The sequence below is a fragment of the Ostrinia furnacalis genome, unplaced genomic scaffold (genome assembly GCF_004193835.3).
Source record: "Ostrinia furnacalis isolate ACB-3 unplaced genomic scaffold, ASM419383v2 OfSCF2039, whole genome shotgun sequence".
Classification (NCBI taxonomy): Eukaryota; Metazoa; Arthropoda; class Insecta; order Lepidoptera; family Crambidae; genus Ostrinia; species Ostrinia furnacalis.
The window spans coordinates 918,476-938,588 of NW_021132278.1; the positions used below are offsets into that span (position 1 = coordinate 918,476).

A 20,113-nucleotide genomic window follows, 5' to 3' on the forward strand; every position below is an offset into this window, starting at 1 on the left:
ACGTCTATTAATAGATTTGACATTATTCTATACATTTTTAGGGTTCCGTAGCCAAAATGGCAAAAACGGAACCCTTATAGTTTCGTCATGTCCGTCTGTCCGTCTGTCCGTCTGTCCGTCTGTCACAGCCGATTTACTCGGAAACTATAAGTACTACAGTGATGAAATTTGATGGGAATATGTGTTGTATGAACCGCTACAAAATTATGACACTAAATAGTAAAAAAAAGAATTGGGGGTGGGGCCCCCCATACATGTAACTGAGGGATGAAAATTTTTTTTCGATGTACATACCCGTGTGGGGTATCAATGGAAAGGTCTTTTAAAATGATATAAAGTTTTCTAAAAAACATTTTTCTTAAAGTGAACGGTTTTTGAGATATCAGCTCTCAAAGTCGTAAAAAGTATGTCCCCCCCCCTCTATTTTTATAACTACGGGGTATAAAATTCTAAAAAAAATAGAGGTGATGCATGCTAATTAACTCTTTCAACGATTTTTGGTTTGATCAAAGTATCTCTTATAGTTTTTGAGATAGGTTGATTTAACTGTAATTTTGGTTATATTTGCTGCTACGGAACCCTTTGTGCGCGAGCCCGACTCGCACTTGGCCGGTTTTTTAAAATTGAAATATTCGTGATGAAACATTTCAGATTAAAAAACTTGAAACACAAAAATGGAATTAATTTTCATTTGTAGATTGACAGTTCTTGTTTTCACCACAGGTTGTAAGGTTGTGATTTCAACGAATGGCAAAGCCCTAGTTTACCCCAGAAATATAATTGTATACAATGTTCGAACCATATCAAAATATATACAGTCTGTGACAAAGAGAGACCGCCCCATGGATGAGGCTTGTACTTATATACGTTGTAAGGAGTTTATCATTGCAATTGTAAACATTCCATTGCTTGTGAAACTGTGTTTTATTTCAACGAAACCTTTCAAAGATGTAGCACTTAACCATTGCTAAAAATGGTGACTCTTATGTAGTTGGGATACGTGTTATTTTGAAACTAAAATATTGAGTTATTTTATAATTTATATGTTGTCAAATATTCACAGATTGAAAGAAATTCTGATAAAATTTTGTGTCAAACACTTTAGAACACTTAATACAGTAGGATGTACAGCTGACAACACAATAGATTACACAGTTTTGCTGCAAAATAACCTGTACTACAACTAAATAAAACTCCACCATGTTAAGTTTGATGTGATGTCGTACGTACATATAAGTTTCCAGGTTAAATAACAGAAACCATCACTTTATAATAATAAAAAATACTTTATTACACGTAACAAAAACTTAAAATTAAATATATACAGATTTCGTCTATTTTAGGAAATAATAACCTAAAAGCGAATGGCACTAAGTTACATTCAATAAATATTCCGAAATTACTGCTAATCTTAAAATAAATTGGTAAAATATAATTAATCATTGTTTGTCTATTAAACACTACGTTCCATGTGTTTACAATCTATCCAAAGAAAGTGCCGCTATATTTTGTCTATATCACATTCAAATGCGCTGTAGCCTGTAACATTTTGTAATACTATTAATGAAAGTGGAAAAAACCTACCTAAATACGTATACGCCAATCAATGGGCTTATTGTAATATAAATAACTACTCGCACATTGAAGAGACTGGGACCTAGTACTCTACCTTGTGGTACACCAATCTGTTAACTGAGGCTTTCTTTCTTCAGACTTCATAAAACTTCCTAATTCAAGAGGATACATAAATCCTATTTTTCTCTACGTAAAGCTTTTCATCAATGCCCCAACAATCAATCGATTTTTAAATTTTAATACCTACATAATTAAAATTTTGCTCATCAAGGCAGAAGTTCAATCCTTTTCCCATTGTAGAAGAATAAAAAGATTACCTATAAGTACCTACTTTAGTTCGAGGCTGGAACAGAAAATTGTTTATTATCCTACGTCTTTTAAATAATATTGGTTTAATTAGCTAACTCTTCCTAAAAATCTCATATGTTACTAATATTGAAATAAATTCTAAAGCCTCGTGACTGCGGCTTCACAGTCCTTTTCCTTCGCCTCGTCGCCACTTCCAGCGAGTTCAGCGTATATTTCGTCTATGGAGCGCATCCTTGTCTCTGGCACTGCTATAGCGATGTATACCGTGCTGACGAGGCACACTCCTGCGAATAGCCAAAAGACCAGGTATAGGCCTGCTGACTGTGCCAAAGGCTGGAAGACCCGGAGTTCCACTGATACAAGTGCGCAAGCGAAGGAAATCACGATGGGTGTCACCGTTCCTCGCAACTGAAACAGACAGTGGGATGTGTTAGAAACTCTGGACTACACCGACTTGAAGATCTGGTAAGTTTAATTTTTCCTAGTTCTGTTTATGATATTGCATGCAGGCTTTGTGTAACCAGATTTTTCGTAGGTGAATCCGTGTCGGTCCGAGCTGTCAAACCGTATTGGCGTATTCTCATACCCTCACGATTGAAGAGGACAATGAAGGATACCTTGATTTGATGACTTGACTCTGTTAAGAGTTCGCTTCTAGTAAAATTATGAATATGGCGCCTGTATTCTAATTATTGTGCCCATCGCTCATCTTATTTGATTTCTGTTCAAGAACTGAGATATTCATGACGTACTCTTATGAGACGATGGTCAGGTACACCTCTAAGAACATCAGTCTTACCTGGAAGGAGAACATCTCTGTCATGATCACAAAAGGCACTGGCTGCAATCCAGCTGCGTCGCAGTAGATGCAGAGACACAGCGCAGCCACCGGCAGCCAGGATGCGCTGCCTGTGCTCGTGTAGAACCACGCGCCCAGAGCGCACATCGCGATGCCGGAGACGAAGCAGGTTGCTCCTAGGAGCATCTGGAAGGAAAAAATACCGTTATGAAACAGGTTGCGCTTAGGAGTACTTAGCAGGAAGGAGAAAGTTTATTATGAAGCTGACCAACTTTTGAAGAAGAATTATCTACAGTGTTTTTTATGGAATGTAGTGCCACATTATGAACCAGGTACACATCACTCAGTGAGAAAGGAAGAGCCAAAGAACCTAATGTAATGCTCAATTGCATAAAATTATCTGTCGCAGAGCCTATAAAGGTGAGTAAATAATGGGTTCTCAAGCAGAACTACGTTTTGGAAACTTATACTCAAGTAAAAAGGCCTTCTCGTCGGTGAACCGACAATATCAATAAGATACCTAGCCTGTAATGACTACTAAAATTTAAGACCGTTCCGGCTTTTTCGCCCTCCATGGAAACCATTAACGTGAACTGCATGCAATTGCATGATAATCCATACGGAAAAGGACAAAATACCAGTCCATGACAGCTGAAGCACAAGGTAGCAAAAACTGAAATATAAATGAAAAAAAAAACAGTCGGGTAATGACAAACCTTCCTCCCAGCTCTTTCCACCAGCCCTGACGCTGTGCACGATCCGACCAGCTGCACTGCCCCCAAGATGGCGGCTTGCTGGTTAGGCGTCAGCACCCAGCTACCCGCACTGGCTTCACTGAAGATGAGCGAGGCGTAGTGTAGCACGGCGACGCAGCCGCACAGCTCTCGGGCGAGCGTGATGATGAGGGTGATGCGGAAGGCACGGAAGGTGGCGCGGTCGGTCACTGGAAGGGATATAACAAATATTAGCGAATGAAAAAAAAGGATAGACATCTTTGATCGCAAAAAAAACATACAGTTCCTCCTATGCTGCAATTAATAACCTACCTACACATTGAAATGGTTTTTTTTTTGAAGTGAAACTACCTACTTATTTAGGTAATGAATGATTAAGGTAATTCAGCATACGTTATTCGGGTAAGTACTAACCCGAATTGTCAAAGCCTTAACCGATAGTCTTAGTAGCAAAACACTGTTTTTCTGGTTAGCTGGATGAGATCTGTTTTAAGATGAGATGAGAATTCAGAAGTAAGTAATATGGATGAACGTTAAGAATAGTTAGGTAAAGTATTCTATTTATCTACCTATTGGACGCATGGATGTCCTATTAATAATTATCCTATTAATAATCAACCGCCTCTGTGGTCTAGTGGTAAGACCACCTGCTTCAGACGCAGAGGTCCCGGGTTCGATTCCCAGTGGGGGCAGATTTTTCTGTTCGGTTTGGTTGGTGGTAGGGCTTGTTCTAAGTCCGCCTGGCTAGCTACCACCATCTTACCAAAGTCTGTCGCCATAACAACAATGTTAACAGCATTATTGTGTTCCGGCAGTTAGAGGTAAGGTAGCCAGTTCCTCTGTGGTTGAGGATTCCGGGTGAAGCTCGCTTCCACCTTCGGCCNAAAAAAAAAAAAAAAAAAAAAAAAAAAAAAAAAAAAAAAATCATGTATTTGGTTAGGTAATCAATGAAATCTCATGTCAGGGTTTTCCGACGTAACGTAATACATTTCAAAGTTCACATACATTACGGCGCTGGACGCGTATTCCAATAGAGCATTATTGTGCGCGTACGCATGCGGTCAACAACCAGGGCCGCGATCAAAGATCTGATTGATAAAGCTTATTAGTCGCATGAATCAATAACACTATCGCCAATCATTGGGATGTTTTCGAGAACTTTACCAATCAATGTCTGCAGTTCTTAGTACACCCTACATACATTCATTACTATAGATTGAGATGCGCATGACAATATGCGTTGGTCGTGACTTTTCATGAAAATAAATTTAGCTCCTATTAAAGACAAATTTTCCAATGTATCCTTAATTCCGGGTCAACCAAACGCTTCTTGTGATAAACTGTAAATGAAACCTGTTTGAGACAAATAAATACTTTCTATTATATTCTATTCTTGGTTGGTAGGTTGGAATCCCTATTATAATTTCCAGTGTACCCAGTCTTCAAAAAAAAGCTCGGGCACATCTTACTAACTTTGGATTACCAAATTCAAACCTCTGTGTTGCCTCATAAATAACACTGGTAAGTGTAGGTAAATCCCAAATCTTCTCAACGTCAAAACTCAAATTACATCCCAAATCTTCAACGTCAAAACTATTGCCACGAACTAAATTAGGTAGATATTAGTAATCATTAGTCTTCTGCTAATTAAGTAGCTATATCGTGGCATGTTTTGTTTTCAACAAAAGTAGACACCGAATCGATAGCCAAACCTTCTCATCCCACAGTGAGTGTACAAACTCTTTCATTTTTGCGGAAAACTTTCGTCGCCACGAAGTAAACAGTTAAACACGATCGTTACCCGACACGCTGGGAACCCGGCATGTGTACGGCCATTCTCAGATGAGCTAGTTTTTGCGTGTCCGGGCTGTTAAATCGTTAAAAATGACAAATTAGAGACATGCAAGTATTTTTATATGTTACTTAACAACCCTATCCAGTTGTGCATTAAATCATAGGCCTCTATTTTAAGTATTTGTGTCTAAATTAATTTCATGAAACCCTGTTCTCTAATTACCGTTACGCGTCCGCACACCGACTTAATGTTAAAAGTTGGCTGTAATTTTTATGTCGTAAAGATTTGGTTTACTCCATTCAACATTTTAAAGAGTATAAAAGATTGTCTTATGCATGGCAAAATATCTATTCAATAGAACCATTCTGTAAATAATTAGAATTAAAAAACTGCTTGTCCGAGCGAAAATCCTAATTCCCGTGACGTTTTTTGTTTTTGGGCACACAAGCCTAAATAATAATATTTGACACATCATTTACGCGCGCGGCGCGAGCCCTTAGTTAGTTCTATGACCTGTAAGCAAGTAGACGTCTATTGCGTTGGCGTACCGTCGATGAATTGCGTAAGAGTATAATTACCATATCTTTGGTTTTCAATTTTTCTATTTACCATGTCCTTATTTTTAAACTAGATTTTTGAAGGTAGATCCACGTTGTTGATTTAAATAGAATCAGTATTTTGGCCTCCATACGTTATAGTAAGACAGTATTTGCATACCCTGCAGATTTTGGAAATTTTGAAGAAAAACTATCGTTTTCTAATTTCCATGTACTAATTACCATATATTTATAATCACCGTTGTATGAAGTTATTACCTACAAATTGCACTCACGATTGAATAAGTATGATTATAAAATACCTAGACTTTCGCATAACAACTTTACGGACTTTTCTTCCAATCTGACATCAAAATTTTGAAAAGCTTTCGTTATAGTTACCTCGAAATAGATTCGATTTCATGACGAATGTTCAGCTTCAGTTGCTGCATGGTTGTTGGATTTTAGAGTATATTTTAACCCCTAAGGTAACCCCACAAAAAAAAGATAGCTGGAGTGAAATCGGGGCTTCCTGATGGCCAGGAGATGTCCCCTGCGTGAAACATGTCTCGTACCAGATATTTATTTTTACTATTAATATAATTGATATTAACATGTTAAATCATTAATTAATTCTAATATAATACCATTAAAATCTATCCATGTTAACTTTGCCCTAAGAAGATGAGATTGTCCAACAGTAACACTTACCTAGCGTGATCACATTAAGAACAAAAGGGAACAAATGAACAGACAATGGGCCTTTTTAAAACGAGAGTGTTTAGGCACTTTGTACCATCCTAGACTGCATCCTACCTGCTTTGTTATGCAAAAAACTTCGTGATATGCAATGGATACTGGGCAGAAGAAGCTTGGAGAACAAACAAAATACAAATGCATCCTAAAACCCATGTAGACATTTATGGCATCGACCGGTTTACAAAGTCCACTGAAGTGATACCAAACGTCAAAGAGGATGTAGAAAATTCCTGTAAAGCTTACAAACAAAGACTAGACCGTCATGAAATCTATTTGCTGCATCCCTTCTAAGTTCTGAGAATTCTGCATTCAGGCTCAGGAGAAAGCGATTAGCATCAATCTGAAAACTTATTGTAAAAGAATCGAGGTGACAAATCATGGGATATGCAGAGCTGGAACTGTCATTATTACAAATTCAATTTAGTCTGATAATGGGTGATGGCTGCTCACAGATAGATTAAAAAGAGGAAAAAACACTAATATCATTAATACATTTTTCGATTTATGCATATCCAAAAAGTCAAATTTCCTGATCCATTATCTGTATCCATCGTTTATACCACATTTAAAGCAAATTGCAAAATTCAGATTCTGATTCAGCTAAATGCTCTCATTTTAAATGTGACACATAGCCCCTTCTTGCTGAAACTAAGTGTTCCTGTTATAGCCTCGATTCTTGCAGTATACTGAAAATATAATGATACAATAAATAATAGAAATTAGTGTTCTTCTTTTTGCAAAGGGCTATTAAGAGTACCTACAGCTTTTTATATGACGCTATTATTTGTGTACAAATTTATCAATGCATGATGTTGTTTTTTTTGCTATTTTACATATATTTTCTAATTACCGTTAGATTAAGTATTAGCCTTATCTAATTACCATGACCATAAAATTTTTGGATCTCATTTACGCGAAAACCGCTTTGAATAATTTGACGCCTTTATGATTGTTAGATTCGTACTTTTCATGTGTTTTATATTTAAATGCGTTTAAGTCAATTAAGCCAAATTTCAAAAAAAATATGGTAATTAGGCTGAGAACGCCTAATCGTGAGAATGGCCGTGTACAAAACATGAGGGGTGTTATCGTTTGCATATTGTTAACGCGGGTCGTGTGAGGTATTATGTTTGCTAGGCTGTATAAGGGTTAGTTTTGTTATGTCGTCATCACAGGTCACCTAGTTAGACCCTTAGTCCTAAAAGAGAACTGACGTAGGTACCTATTTACCTGTCAGAAACCTAATTCTAGAATAATTGTCATCCTCATTTCATTATCGTCAGTTAGCGTTTGGGACACTTCGGACTTCATTATATGAAGTTAAGTTGATAATAGGCACCAATATTATACCTACTACTTAATTAATTAGGTAGTCTATCTGGGAATTACTACAGGATGTTAGGATTAATAGCATATGGAGAATATGTATTTTAACTTCTTTATTTAATACTAACTGTGCCCGCGACTTTGCAAGCGTGATAATCGTTTAATTTTTTTTTTTCGTTTTCGCAAAATATTTCATCGATCTGCTACTCCTAATATTTGTAGCCTATAGCCTTTGTCGATAAATGGACTATCCATTCAACACAAACAGATTTTTTCAAAACAGACCAGTATCTACCTAGTGCCTGAGATTTGCGTATTTGCGTGTTCAAACAAACTCTTCAGCTTTATAATACCTACTAGCTTTCCGCCCGCGGCTTCGCCCGCGTGGAATTTTGTCTGTCATAGAAAAACTTTATCGCGCGCGTCCCTGTTTCAAAAACCGGGATAAAAACTATCCTATGTTCTTTCCCGGGACTCAAACTATCTCTATGCCAAATTTCATCAAAATCGGTTGCGAGGTTTAAGCGGGAAAGCGTAACAGACAGACAGACAGACAGACAGACAGAGTTACTTTCGCATTTATAATATTAATAATAAAATAATATAATAATATAGTTGGGATTAGGTATAGTATAGATCCAACTGAAGTATCAATTTCTTACCCAGAGTCTTGAGCGCGTTAGGCATCTTCCCCGACTTGGTTTGCTCCAATTCCAGCAGAAGCAGCTGCAACTCGCTGTCCACCGATGCCTCCGTGCTGTCCCGGCACCGCAGCCAAGCTAGGGCGTTACGAGCTTCCTGAAAACCATGAAAATTCTTCTAATAAACCATAACAAAACATTCCTGCGTTGCGTAGGAACATTTTGTATGTGAACGAAATATTTTTTCGTGAATTTTCCAATGTTTTAACAATTATTCTGCTATTCGGGACGGAGACAAATACAAATCAAAAGCCATGAAAATCGGTCCAGTCATTCTCGAGTTGTAAGTGTTCGAACAAACTAGACTTTTTTACTCGTATAAAGAAGATTATGTTTGCAATACTTAAGTATTTCATACTTTCTGACTATCCTACATAAGTACAACTGATATTATAATTATCTAATGGAGTTTCCTCATCACCTATTAACAATCTTTCCCCGAATATGATAGAAAGATTTTTAATTGCTCACTCGCCACACAAACTAAACAAAACAATTTGGAGCACACAGATTACCTATCTCTACTTATGACTCAAGTGGTTTATTCGATACGTACTTAACGTTCACTTAATTTGCTTTTAATTCAGCCAGTCATTATATTAATTGCTTGACATTAGGGTGTGTCACATACGTCACAATTTTAGGTACGTAATCTGCGGGGCTAGGATGCGCGCTGTGATAAAATCTTATCGATGATTTTAGATGACAAATGTATGGGCCTATCGATAAAATGGCGCGATAAAAGCTTATCGTGGCGCGCCTCCTAACCCTACTGGTATACTTACATCGATTTTGCCACACTTCAGCAGGTACGATGGCGTTTCAGGCATGGATGTGAAGACTAGAAGATGGATTAGCGGAACTGCTAGTAGGATCCACAGTATCGCGTGGTAGCTCAAGTATTCTCCCATGAGGTACACCACCAGGTTGCCAAAGTTCTGGGAAAGAACCACCAGGCTGCCTAGGGTTCCTCTGATGGAGTCCTCGCTGATCTCTTTGATGTAAAGAGGCGTGACGACGTAGGAACCGCTGACTCCCAGGCCTACGATGGCCCGGGCCGTGATGAGGGCCCAGGTCTCGGTGGAGTAGAGCTTTAATGCCCAGCAACTCTGTAAAATTTATAAAGAAAGTAATTATTTATGTATAGGTATCAAAAAATACCTTTAAAGAATATGAGAAATATGTCAATAAGTCCTTTCACAGCAAATCTAAAAATGGCGCATTCAAAGCTTTTTTATCTTTTCTCCAGTTTTATACTTCTTGCCTTTTTATAGAGTAATTTCTTATGTTTGATTACAGAAACGCAAATCCTACTTCGTTCAAAAGAAGACAAAGAACGAAACTACGATCAAGGCTCAGCTAAAAGCTTTTATTTATTTTATAGAAACCAACAGCGATACATTGAAAGTCAGTTAAGATCATTTGATGAACATCATTTAACTCACAGCCATGGAGAACGAAGTCAGCATCAGCGCCACCTTCCTCCCATAGTTGTCCACCACATAACCGAAGAGGAACACCGCCGGGGTCCCCACCAGGTAAGCAGCAGAAGCCATCCAGGACACCACGTCTGGGTGGACCGGCTCATCTGCTGGAGTGTCGTCGTGGGACATCAGCCGAGGGCCCATAGGGGACATCCAGCCCACTGCTGTCCCGTATGAGAAGACTGGCAGCACCACTGAAACAAGGAGGTAGCAATTTTTTTTTATCCACAACGAGGAAGCTCTTGGCCTGTACCTACATGCACGTAGATGTTATGACGTAGGCATCCGCTAAGAAAGGATTTTACGTAACTCCACCCCTAAGGGGGTAAAACGGGATAAACGCGTACGAAGTCGCGGGCGGCCGCTAGTCTGGTATAAATGTGCCCGAAATTTTAAATTCGAACCTACAGCCGTTTCAGCAGTACCTATTCCGCGATTCTATTCCCAGTTGAGTGTGCCCCACATTATGCGATTCAAACCCCGGACCCAGTCCATAGTCCAACTAAACCGCAAATTAATTAAGTAGGTAGTTAACTCATTATTAATTTGATGTTCAAATTGATTGGTCTTGTAAACAAGTTGTTTATCACAATTTAAAATGACTTTTCATTAGGTCTTACCACTGCACTGAATGAGTTACTACTTAGGACGGCAACTTTGTAGGTATCTCGTAGCAAATCAATTGTAATGAGAAGTTACTATTATTATCATTGGATTAATCAACGTATAGGTACGTAGTAGGTACTTATTATTATTCTGTGGTATAAGTTAGCTAGTAAGCTAACCCCGCGAACTTAGTACCGGTAATAAAATTAAATTTAAGGCCGCTTGTAAACATCCGTTTTTTGACCGGACAACGGCCCGATTTTTTCACCGGATTTAGCGGTGGCGTATGGTTTATAATGAACGTGTGCACATGCATCGGACATGGGTCCGGCGAGAAAATAGACAGCAAACAAAGGATATCCGTTTTTTGACGGTCCGTCGTCCGGTGAAAAAACGGATGTCTACAAACGGCCTAAGAGAGTTCGTAGACAACTTTCATCAATGTACCTACTACCTAGGTAATATGTAATTTTACCATGAGGTCTATGTTCAGCAGTGGACGTCCTGTGGCTGAAATGATGTTGATGATGATGATGATGAATATTCTATCCCCTTCTAGATCGTAGAAACCTAAAGAATTGGTCTCGTCTTAGAAACGTTTTCATGAAAACCTTATTTTTGTCCCTATCTCTAAGTATATTGTTTGTCATTTACTGAAAATTTCGTCTTGAAAACATAACCCTCCTTCTAGCGCATTCGGGTAAAGACTAAGGAAAACCAGATCACAAGTTTATATGGGGCTCGCACATGCCTTGATTCAATATACCCATCAATCCTCCTCGACCCTTGTCCCCTGTTGACCGTCATGGTATCAATTATTCCTTTATTGCCAACAACGGCACGAGACCGCTTCCTTGGCACACGTGTTCGTTAAGATGCGTTTGCGCACCAATGCCATGATCTACGAGGCTACTCCTAGTGTACAGTCGACGTCTTGAATAGTTCGTGACACCTAAAGTGGCCAAAAAGATGACAAACCTTATTCCAATATTGTAACGAAGCGAAGACGTGTTGCGAACTTTTTGGCTACTTTGGGTGTCACGAAGTATTTGACACTGACTGTACCTACCTATTTTGCGACAAATCACTCATACAGCTGGTGTAAGTAACTGAGAAAGTTAGACCCCTTAACCTGATGGAGAGCAATCTCCAATTGTCACAATCGTCAATGACTGGTCATTTATTAATGGGTCAAAAGGACCTACCAAATTATTTTTTAGCATTTAGTCTAACATCATTACCATCTTCATTTTCAATAAAAGTAAAAGGCAAGCTAAATATAACCGATAAATAGGAAAACTCCAGATAGATCTAAAAAGCATTCCTAATATGTTACACGCGTACCTATCTATTTCTCAGATTTGTTTTGGTAAACAATAACAAAATCTTAAAACTTAGCAAATTACCATCAAATAAGTTAGACTTGCCATAGTAGCATAACATCGTTTTTGTTTTTAGTGAGTTATTTAATTGTTACAATATCTTCTTACCGTAACGTAAGATGCCGTAACTGAAATGTAGGCCTACAATTATTCACGGACTTGCGTGAATGTGTTTAGATTTATCTATTTCTGTACGTGTAAAGGCTGATTTACACGTATTAAGTAGTTAAGTAGGTAATTAACTAAATTCTAACTTAATTTTAAGTGATCAAATTGCATGTAAACACGAGTTACGTACATTATAAAGAGAAAAAGAGAGACAGCGTCTATGGGGATACATACATAAAGTCACGGTGATAAAAGTACTTAAAAGCCTTGCGTGTGCGCCTCTTAGTCTCTTCTAAGTCTCTTATTCAAAAACCGAGTACTAAGTACTTAATTTAGACCTGAACTTGACCACAGTTAACTTGTACCTACCGCTCATTCTTCGCATATAAAACACTCATTCATTAGCCAAGCGGGTAATAATTTGTCATTTCAGTGTAAATAAATACACATTTCTTCGACACATACAAGTTTTAAATTAATAAAAAACCAGCTCCAACCAGTTTCATCCCGTTATGTATCAGTTAAACCTTACATAACTACCGTCAAGTCCCATTCAACACGTGCTTTTGATAGTTATTTGACAAACTTAGTTATTATTATGGTTTTTATTGAATTTGCTTAGTAAATGCATAATAGAGAAGACATTCACCTTTTACTACGTCTACTTTAACCTGTTTTAAAAGTTAACTTAGAGAAGTACGTCCCTGTAGCGTGTGAAATAAAGCACTAAGTAGGTTAAGTATTGGATTCGATTTCTGGTGGGGTCACATTTTTAGCTTTTCTTGAGTCTGGATGATATTTTGGCATCTTCCTTTATTGACTAGTCTACTTAGTATGATAAAAAGGTGCCATTTGCCTAATTTTTTTGTATTCGTCATCATCATTATAATAGCGTTGTAGGTGGTGTCTGGTGTTGTGTGTGTCAAAAATACAAATTCTTATCTCTATCGGTTTTTGATTTCATGCGGAAAAACAATAGTTTGACTTAGAATTTTGATCACATTCATATTATCGGTTGCAAATCTGAGTAATTCCATGCTAATATCAATATTTACTTTATACCACAATGCGGGCCTAAGACAAGTCTTGACAAACAAACAGTCTTAAGTCTTTCCTTAAGCATTTGCAGGAACCTAAAATAATTGACGATAATATCAAAAATAATTAATTTCCTTGCAATTCCAGTTGAAAGTTCACACATTATCTTAACAAACTACTTCATCAATATGGATATCTGGCCACTTTGAAATATTTCAAATTTTTCGCACGTACCAGAATAACCAGTCACTAATGTGCATAGGAGAAACAGGTACGATCTATTAATAGAATCTAAATTTAACCGCGGACTCCTCTGAGTCACCTAGTTAAGTTGCATTAAGTAATTTAATTGATTGAAACGCGGATTGAGGACTTTGTAATTGTGAAAACTTTACGCGACACGGACAGTACGGACACGGTTAAGATTTTTTAAGACATTTGCTCTACGTATGGCTCTACGAGTAGAATATCTGAAATTAATCGTTTTTATTGCAGTTCTAACATGAAATGAAACTGATAATATATTTAAACTACCGTTGAGGTTCAGGTTCACGCATCAGCAACATACTTAAAAGTTAAAAGTAAAATCATGAATTCTCTTTTCCAAAAGGATTACGAAACAGATCAGTTCAGATTCAGATAGAGTTCAAAGTTTAACACTTTGAACTTGACTTGACGACACTTAACCAATTGGGATGACTGTAAATTAGGCATTTTGAGATAGTCAAAGGTTTGTCAAGTTTCCGACGATATACAAATAAGATAGGTAGGTAAAGAAGACTTCTAAACTACGTCAGGACTTTTACTTGACGATTCGTACTCATATGTAAAATTAATAATATTTTTACTATTGAGAGTCTATTGAGGTCGTACGCTTTCACTTGAAGTATTTGTTCAGATGCGCGTAATCTGGAGTAGGTACAGTCAGCGTCAGTTGGTGACATCCAAAATGGCCAAAAAGTTGACAATACAACCTTATTCCAATTGCAACAAAGACGTAGCGAACTTTTTGGCTACATTGGGTGTCACAAATTATTTGACGCTGACTATCAGACAACAGCACCATAAGCTAAACACTAGCATCTTATGTAGTTCTAATAAGGGCGACTTTGCAATAAAAATGTATACTGATGTGTTTTCGACTGTACCTCTCATAAGATCCACCAAAACATATGTTTGGTGACCTACTCGGATAGGTAACTATAAGTAGGTACTACCCATCAATAAATCTCCGAATGTCCATGTATAACTTAACCAAAAATACATAAACTAGTCACTAATGAATATCTAGTTTCAACAACTCACTATCCTCTGGATAGGCTGTCTGGAAGAGATCGCTTTACAGCGATAAGACCGCCTAAATTGTGCCATCTTTCATTTTTCTTTCCTTTTCAATGTTTAGTTATGTATAGTGAAAACGTAAGCTCTGGCACACCTTGGTTTTCCTGATCAATCCTCGAGAAAAAGGTTATCGAGTCCCGCGAAAGCAGGACATTCCGTGAGACCACGAGCGAGCGTTTTCAACTGAATTATAGATTATCTTGTTTATTTTTCATTTCTTCTTCTTCTTATTCGTTACGCTCTTGGTAGAGCGGTCGTGGTCACGTTGAGGTGTTGTTCACATCGGTTGTAGAGGCGGATACAACTCTCCGCACGATCACCCTCCATCTCTCTCTGATCTGGTGCAGTCACATACATTTTCATTTACTTAGTTATTATGTAAGTTTTGTTAGTTGCCAACTAAGCTAACATTCCCAAGCAGGCTCTAGATTGGAACCCCCAAGGAAAACGCAATCGTGGTCGCCCGAAGCAAACTTGGCGGCGCACTGTAGCAGACGAGGCGAAGAAAAACGGCAAGACTTGGAGCTAGATCAAGCGCGAAGCTCAAGACCGAACGCGATGGAGGACTGTTGTGGATGCCCTCTGCCCCAGGGACATAGGACATTAACGCCCGTATTCACAAACGATGCTTGCTTAAGTGAAGCAGCAAATCGAACGCACAGCGTTGAATAAAACTCTGTGATTGGTTCATGTGTCATAGGGATATTCGATATACATCGATGTATTGAAAACATCGATGTTTACAATGCGATACATCGAATGGATCCGATGTTTTGAAAAGCTATTGAAATACTCGATGTATCGATGTTTTTAAGTTTTCAGTGTTAAAACATCGAATCGATGATAACCAATTAAAATTTCATAAAACTCAAATCTGACTACTAAAATTTTACTTATACGGACAACCCAACTTGTATTTTAAAAATGTTGGCAACACTGCGTACGAGTGCAGTGAGTAGTGTCTCTAGTGACAATAAAAAAAAAACTGTTATGTCAATGTCGCGTCACGCGTGTCGGTTGGTGAGTTTGTTTGTGTCGGTTCTACCTTTTTTCGCAGAACTTTTTTAATCATAATTTTACTATGCGTAACAACGGATAGCATAATCTTCTTTATGCAGAAATCGTTAGGCATACACTCATTTGGCATACCTTCAAAACTAATAATTTTGTAAGGCAGAATCATCTTTATGCATAACTTTAAAATCCCGAATAATTAAAAACCAGAACCATCATATCGCAGAAAGTTTATAGTCAGAATCGTCTTTTGGCATACTATTAAAGGTAAAAATTTTATTCCCCTATCGCATTATCAACTGTTGTAGGGAGAGAGGGGGATAGGGCAACTCCTCCTGAAACTTAGTTTCTGAAAAAACTGAAAATGTAATTTTGAGATTAAGTTGCGTTTTATGGGTAGTTTTTATTGGAAATCAACTAGTTACGTACGCGATTCTAGACTTAGCGCTCGGCGGCCGCTGTGTAAGGTCGCAAGTCTAACCTAACCTATAGCTTTGTTGTCCAACAAGTTTTTTAAAATGATCTTCGCTGGTACATTTGAAAACTAGATCATGCCGATCTTACCGAAATTATGCCAAATAAAATTCTGCTATCTTAAAAGTATGCCATTGAAAATTCGGGTTTATAACCATTCTGCCAAACGATGATTATATTTAACAATGTTTATGCCTTATAAATATTCGGTTAAAGAAGATTATGCCAAGTGAGTTATGCCAAATGAATTTCTGCGTAACAAGATTCTACCAGATAGATGGGAGCCGTTTGTGTCAATCAACAAAGAAATAGGCTGAAAGGCAAACGTTTAAAAACTGTTGTTTTTGCAAAGTCTTCCAAAAGAACACTGGAAATAGGATATAACAAACTTATAAAAATAAATGCGGATGTTTTTTTTTGTTCTTACTTTAATATACAGTGTGGTCAAAACAGTGAGGTCTAAAAGAAAAATTTAGATTCCTTACATCAAGGTGTACCTAAATCACCCCCATGTATATTATACGATTGTGCTTAGTTTAGGAAATAGAGTTAATTTTGTGATATTTTTAAATTTTATGACCTAGTAGGCTTTAAACATTTTTATCTTTTTTTTGGGTTGACTTTTTTCAGATTTCTTTTTTTCGACAGATTTGTTATGAATTGCAGATGTTTGAAAAAAATAATCACCTTCCTATCTTTGATTCAAGATACAAAAGTTTTGCTAGAAACATTAAAATTATACTTTTATCAGAACACTATCAAATTTTCAACTTAAAAGTTTAAGCAAAAAAAAGAACTTCCATAGGTCCAAAACCATTTTAAAAACTGCGCCGTTTCCTGAACATTCATAATAATACAAAAAAACATGTACTTAATAGGCCACTATTTCCTGTAATCGGTCCACTAAAGTGGTAAGTCGGAGATTCCGTTACATGTTTTTGACTTTCTCAGAGTGAATTAATATGGGAATCCTCTAAGTTTACATTACGTAGAAGAGATTTAGAGCAGTAACTGGACAGAACATGTTTTTATTCTCAACGAGGAAGCTCTTGCCCTTCATCACACCTGGTGGAAACTGATGATTAGGCTGAAGGTGGAAGGGAACTTCAACTACAGAGGAACTATGGCTTCCTACCTCCAAATGCCGGAATACAGTAATGCTATTAACATTATTGAACGGCGAAGTTTTTAAAATAGTTTTGGACCTATGGAAATTCTTTTTTTTACTTAAACTTAAGTTGAAAATTTGATAGTGTTCTGATAAAAGCATAATTTTAATGTTTCTAGCAAAACTTTTGTATCTTGAATCAAAGATAGGAAGGTGATTATTTTTTTCAAACATCTGCAATTCATAACAAATCTGTTGAAAAAAAGAAATCCGAAAAAAGTCAATCCAAAAAAAAGATAAAAATGTTTAAAGCCTACTAGGTCATAAAATTTTAAAATATCACAAAATTAACTCTATCTCCTAAACTAAGCACAATCGTATAATATACATGGGGGTGATTTAGGTACACCTTGATGTAAGGAATCTAAATTTTTCTTTTAGACCTCACTGTTTTGGCCACCCTGTATAATGAAGATTTTTATCATGTATGGCTTTTACTGTTTTTTATTAATACAATGCTTAAATTAGTGGATTATAAAAAATCTTTAAAAAGTACTCGATTTATACAAAACATCGATGTTTTCTTCCAATACATCGAAAGAAATCGATGTACAGTTTCAATATATCGAATCGAAAAAAACATCGATGTTTTTTCAAAGTGGACACCCCTAATGTGTCACCCTGTGTCCACGCGCATTGTAAGACCTCATAGTAATGTTTGTGAATACCGGCGTAAGTCAAACGTCAAAGTAAGTCAACTAAGCTCTAACTAATTTAGTTTGTCGGTTTTGGAGCTACGTAGGTACGAGTATACCTAACTACCTAGTACTTAATTGTTATTTAAATCGTTTTATAAACAAATCAAATAACGTAATAAACAACAGCTAAATGCTACAGTAAAGAACATCGATATTAACTATCCTATAATGATATTAATCTCAGCGCTGCGCCGGCGCAAGCGATCGGCGGCCTGCAGCCCGCTGCAAATTGTCTACCAGACAGTTTCTAGGAAAACTAGAAAGTCTTACATGTACTACTAGAAAACTTAATTTTGTTCCTTATTAAACATGGAATGGATAGTGATTTTTCATTAAATACGTTTTTGTATTTATGTTTATTATTACGTCATCGGTTACTCAATACAAACTTATTACAGAAGCTAAACGAGCTATAAAAAAAATCATTCGTACTTAGCGCATGATAGATTCCCGTCTACTTAGCAGATTAAAATAATAGGTAGGTACTTAGGTACATAGCATTGCGTGCCTTCCCCGATCCCAAAAATCTAATTTGTATGTCCATACCAAATTACATCTAAATCGGTTCAGCAGTCATTGATTGTCCAATTCTCCATACAAACATCCACCTTTTCACACTCTTGAAAGGATGATTTCTGGGATAAAAATTCCTATGTCCTTTCCCAGGACTCAAACTATCCCTATACCAAAATTTAATCACAATCGGTTCAGCAGTTTAAGCGTGGGGAGATCACAAACAGACACCATCGCATTTATAATATTAGTATGGATTTTCCTTAATATCGTAAAAGTTTACAAGAATAAAGGAAGAATCACATTAATTAAAAATTAATTTATTCTACTTTAGTGAATGAATTAATATCTTATAATGTGGATTTCCCACACGGTAAATTATAAAATATTTGTATTGAAATGACATGCTACAGAATAATTTCAAATCAGTCAGAATCCAAAATACCTGAAGTGCGCAGCATTTGAATTAAGTCATAACTTTTTACTTCCTCAATCAGTAATTTAATCGTTATTAATGGGTTGATAAAAAGTTACAATAACTTACGTAATTTTAATTTTAACTTATAGTTAATACCAAATAACTGAGGCATAATGTGAAAATGCGGCCATTTAATCTCTATCAAACTGCGGTTATTTTATTCAACAACAAATATTATTTTAAAAAGTAGCTTTGATTTTTGCATAATTTCAAGTTCAATAAACTCACACACAGTTAAATTGACATCGTGCTAACCATATCCTGATTTTTATGCTAATATTTTCTTAGATAAAATAGTTTTATTTGTCTACGTGATGAAATCTATCTCCGGAAGAAATTAAATCATACTACTCGTACTAACTTTTAAACATTAGTTACATAATTAATTATTGTCATCTTAACCGGTTTGGTATCAATTAAAATTGTCTTTTATTCTAAAAACCTAAAACACTACATAGGTGGTTAGTATTTAAATTTTTTGAACATTTATTAGTTGAATAAAACTAATTTAATATCAATTGAATGGGTTAAAAATTGTAATTAAAAATATCACTTACTCAGCATTGCGATCACAATTTGGTTGACTTTGCTGCCCTCTGAGCAATACTTTTTCACTGTGTATTTCAGCATTTTATAAAAAAATAACACACAAATTAACACAAATAAGTTTAACAAAAGAGGTTGTTACTTTTGTTTAAAAAAAATTAAAACATAAATCACAGATAAAAAAATTATTTGAAAAGGCGCGGCTCGCGCGCTCTGGGACAGTGCGTAAAATGAATCGACGGGCGAGGGCCGCTACAGCTTGCTTGCGGATGGACTAGGGCCTAGTACACACGGTGATGGATAAAAAATGTGGTATAATAACAAAGTTGTGGGAAATGACTGAGAAATTGTACTGAAAAAATTCGTAAATTATCCGAAAATGGCACATGAATTTTGACAACTTTAACTTTAAAAATTCTTCCACCTCGGGTGGGGGGACTAAGTAGCTAGCCAGTCAACTGCGATGAACACTGCGCTACGTACGTACATTATCACAACATATTGATTGGCTTAAGTACCTGATGAAATTTCAGTACAGTTTTAAACTGAACCAAACGTACTTACCTACTGTATAAAACCTGAAAAAATTGCAATTAAGCTTCAATACTTCTTCTCTGTGGTTTATGTTCATGAGTGTAGAAAGAGCTTTATTAACATTAGCGTATCGTAATAAGCAGAGCTATCCCGAGCCTGTTTTGTTGTAAATCTTCACGTCAAGTAACTCGGGTC

General features: G+C 36.7%; 1 protein-coding gene across 1 annotated transcript; it reads right to left on the reverse strand.

Annotated features, from left to right (window-relative positions):
* Positions 1 to 1,274: 1,274 nt before the first annotated feature.
* On the reverse strand, positions 1,275 to 19,609 carry LOC114354325 (facilitated trehalose transporter Tret1). Its single transcript, XM_028306644.1, has 7 exons — positions 19,396 to 19,609; positions 9,980 to 10,212; positions 9,320 to 9,643; positions 8,496 to 8,631; positions 3,400 to 3,626; positions 2,684 to 2,869; positions 1,275 to 2,292 (listed from the first exon to the last, which is right to left on the reverse strand). The coding sequence occupies exons 1-7, from the start codon at positions 19,466 to 19,468 to the stop codon at positions 2,023 to 2,025; spliced, it is 1,449 nt and encodes a 482-aa protein (XP_028162445.1). The 5' UTR covers positions 19,469 to 19,609; the 3' UTR covers positions 1,275 to 2,022.
* Positions 19,610 to 20,113: the final 504 nt, after the last annotated feature.

Bases quoted from the DNA above. Each gene is read 5' to 3' on its own strand.
- LOC114354325 (XM_028306644.1), bottom strand. From the start codon at position 19,468: ATGCTGAAATACACAGTGAAAAAGTATTGCTCAGAGGGCAGCAAAGTC. The intron at 10,213-19,395 runs GTAAGTGATATT...TCCTTGTTTCAG, and splicing joins AATTGTGATCGCAATGCTGA to TGGTGCTGCCAGTCTTCTCA. The intron at 2,870-3,399 runs GTTTGTCATTAC...TTTTCCTTCCAG, and splicing joins TGGAAAGAGCTGGGAGGAAG to ATGCTCCTAGGAGCAACCTG.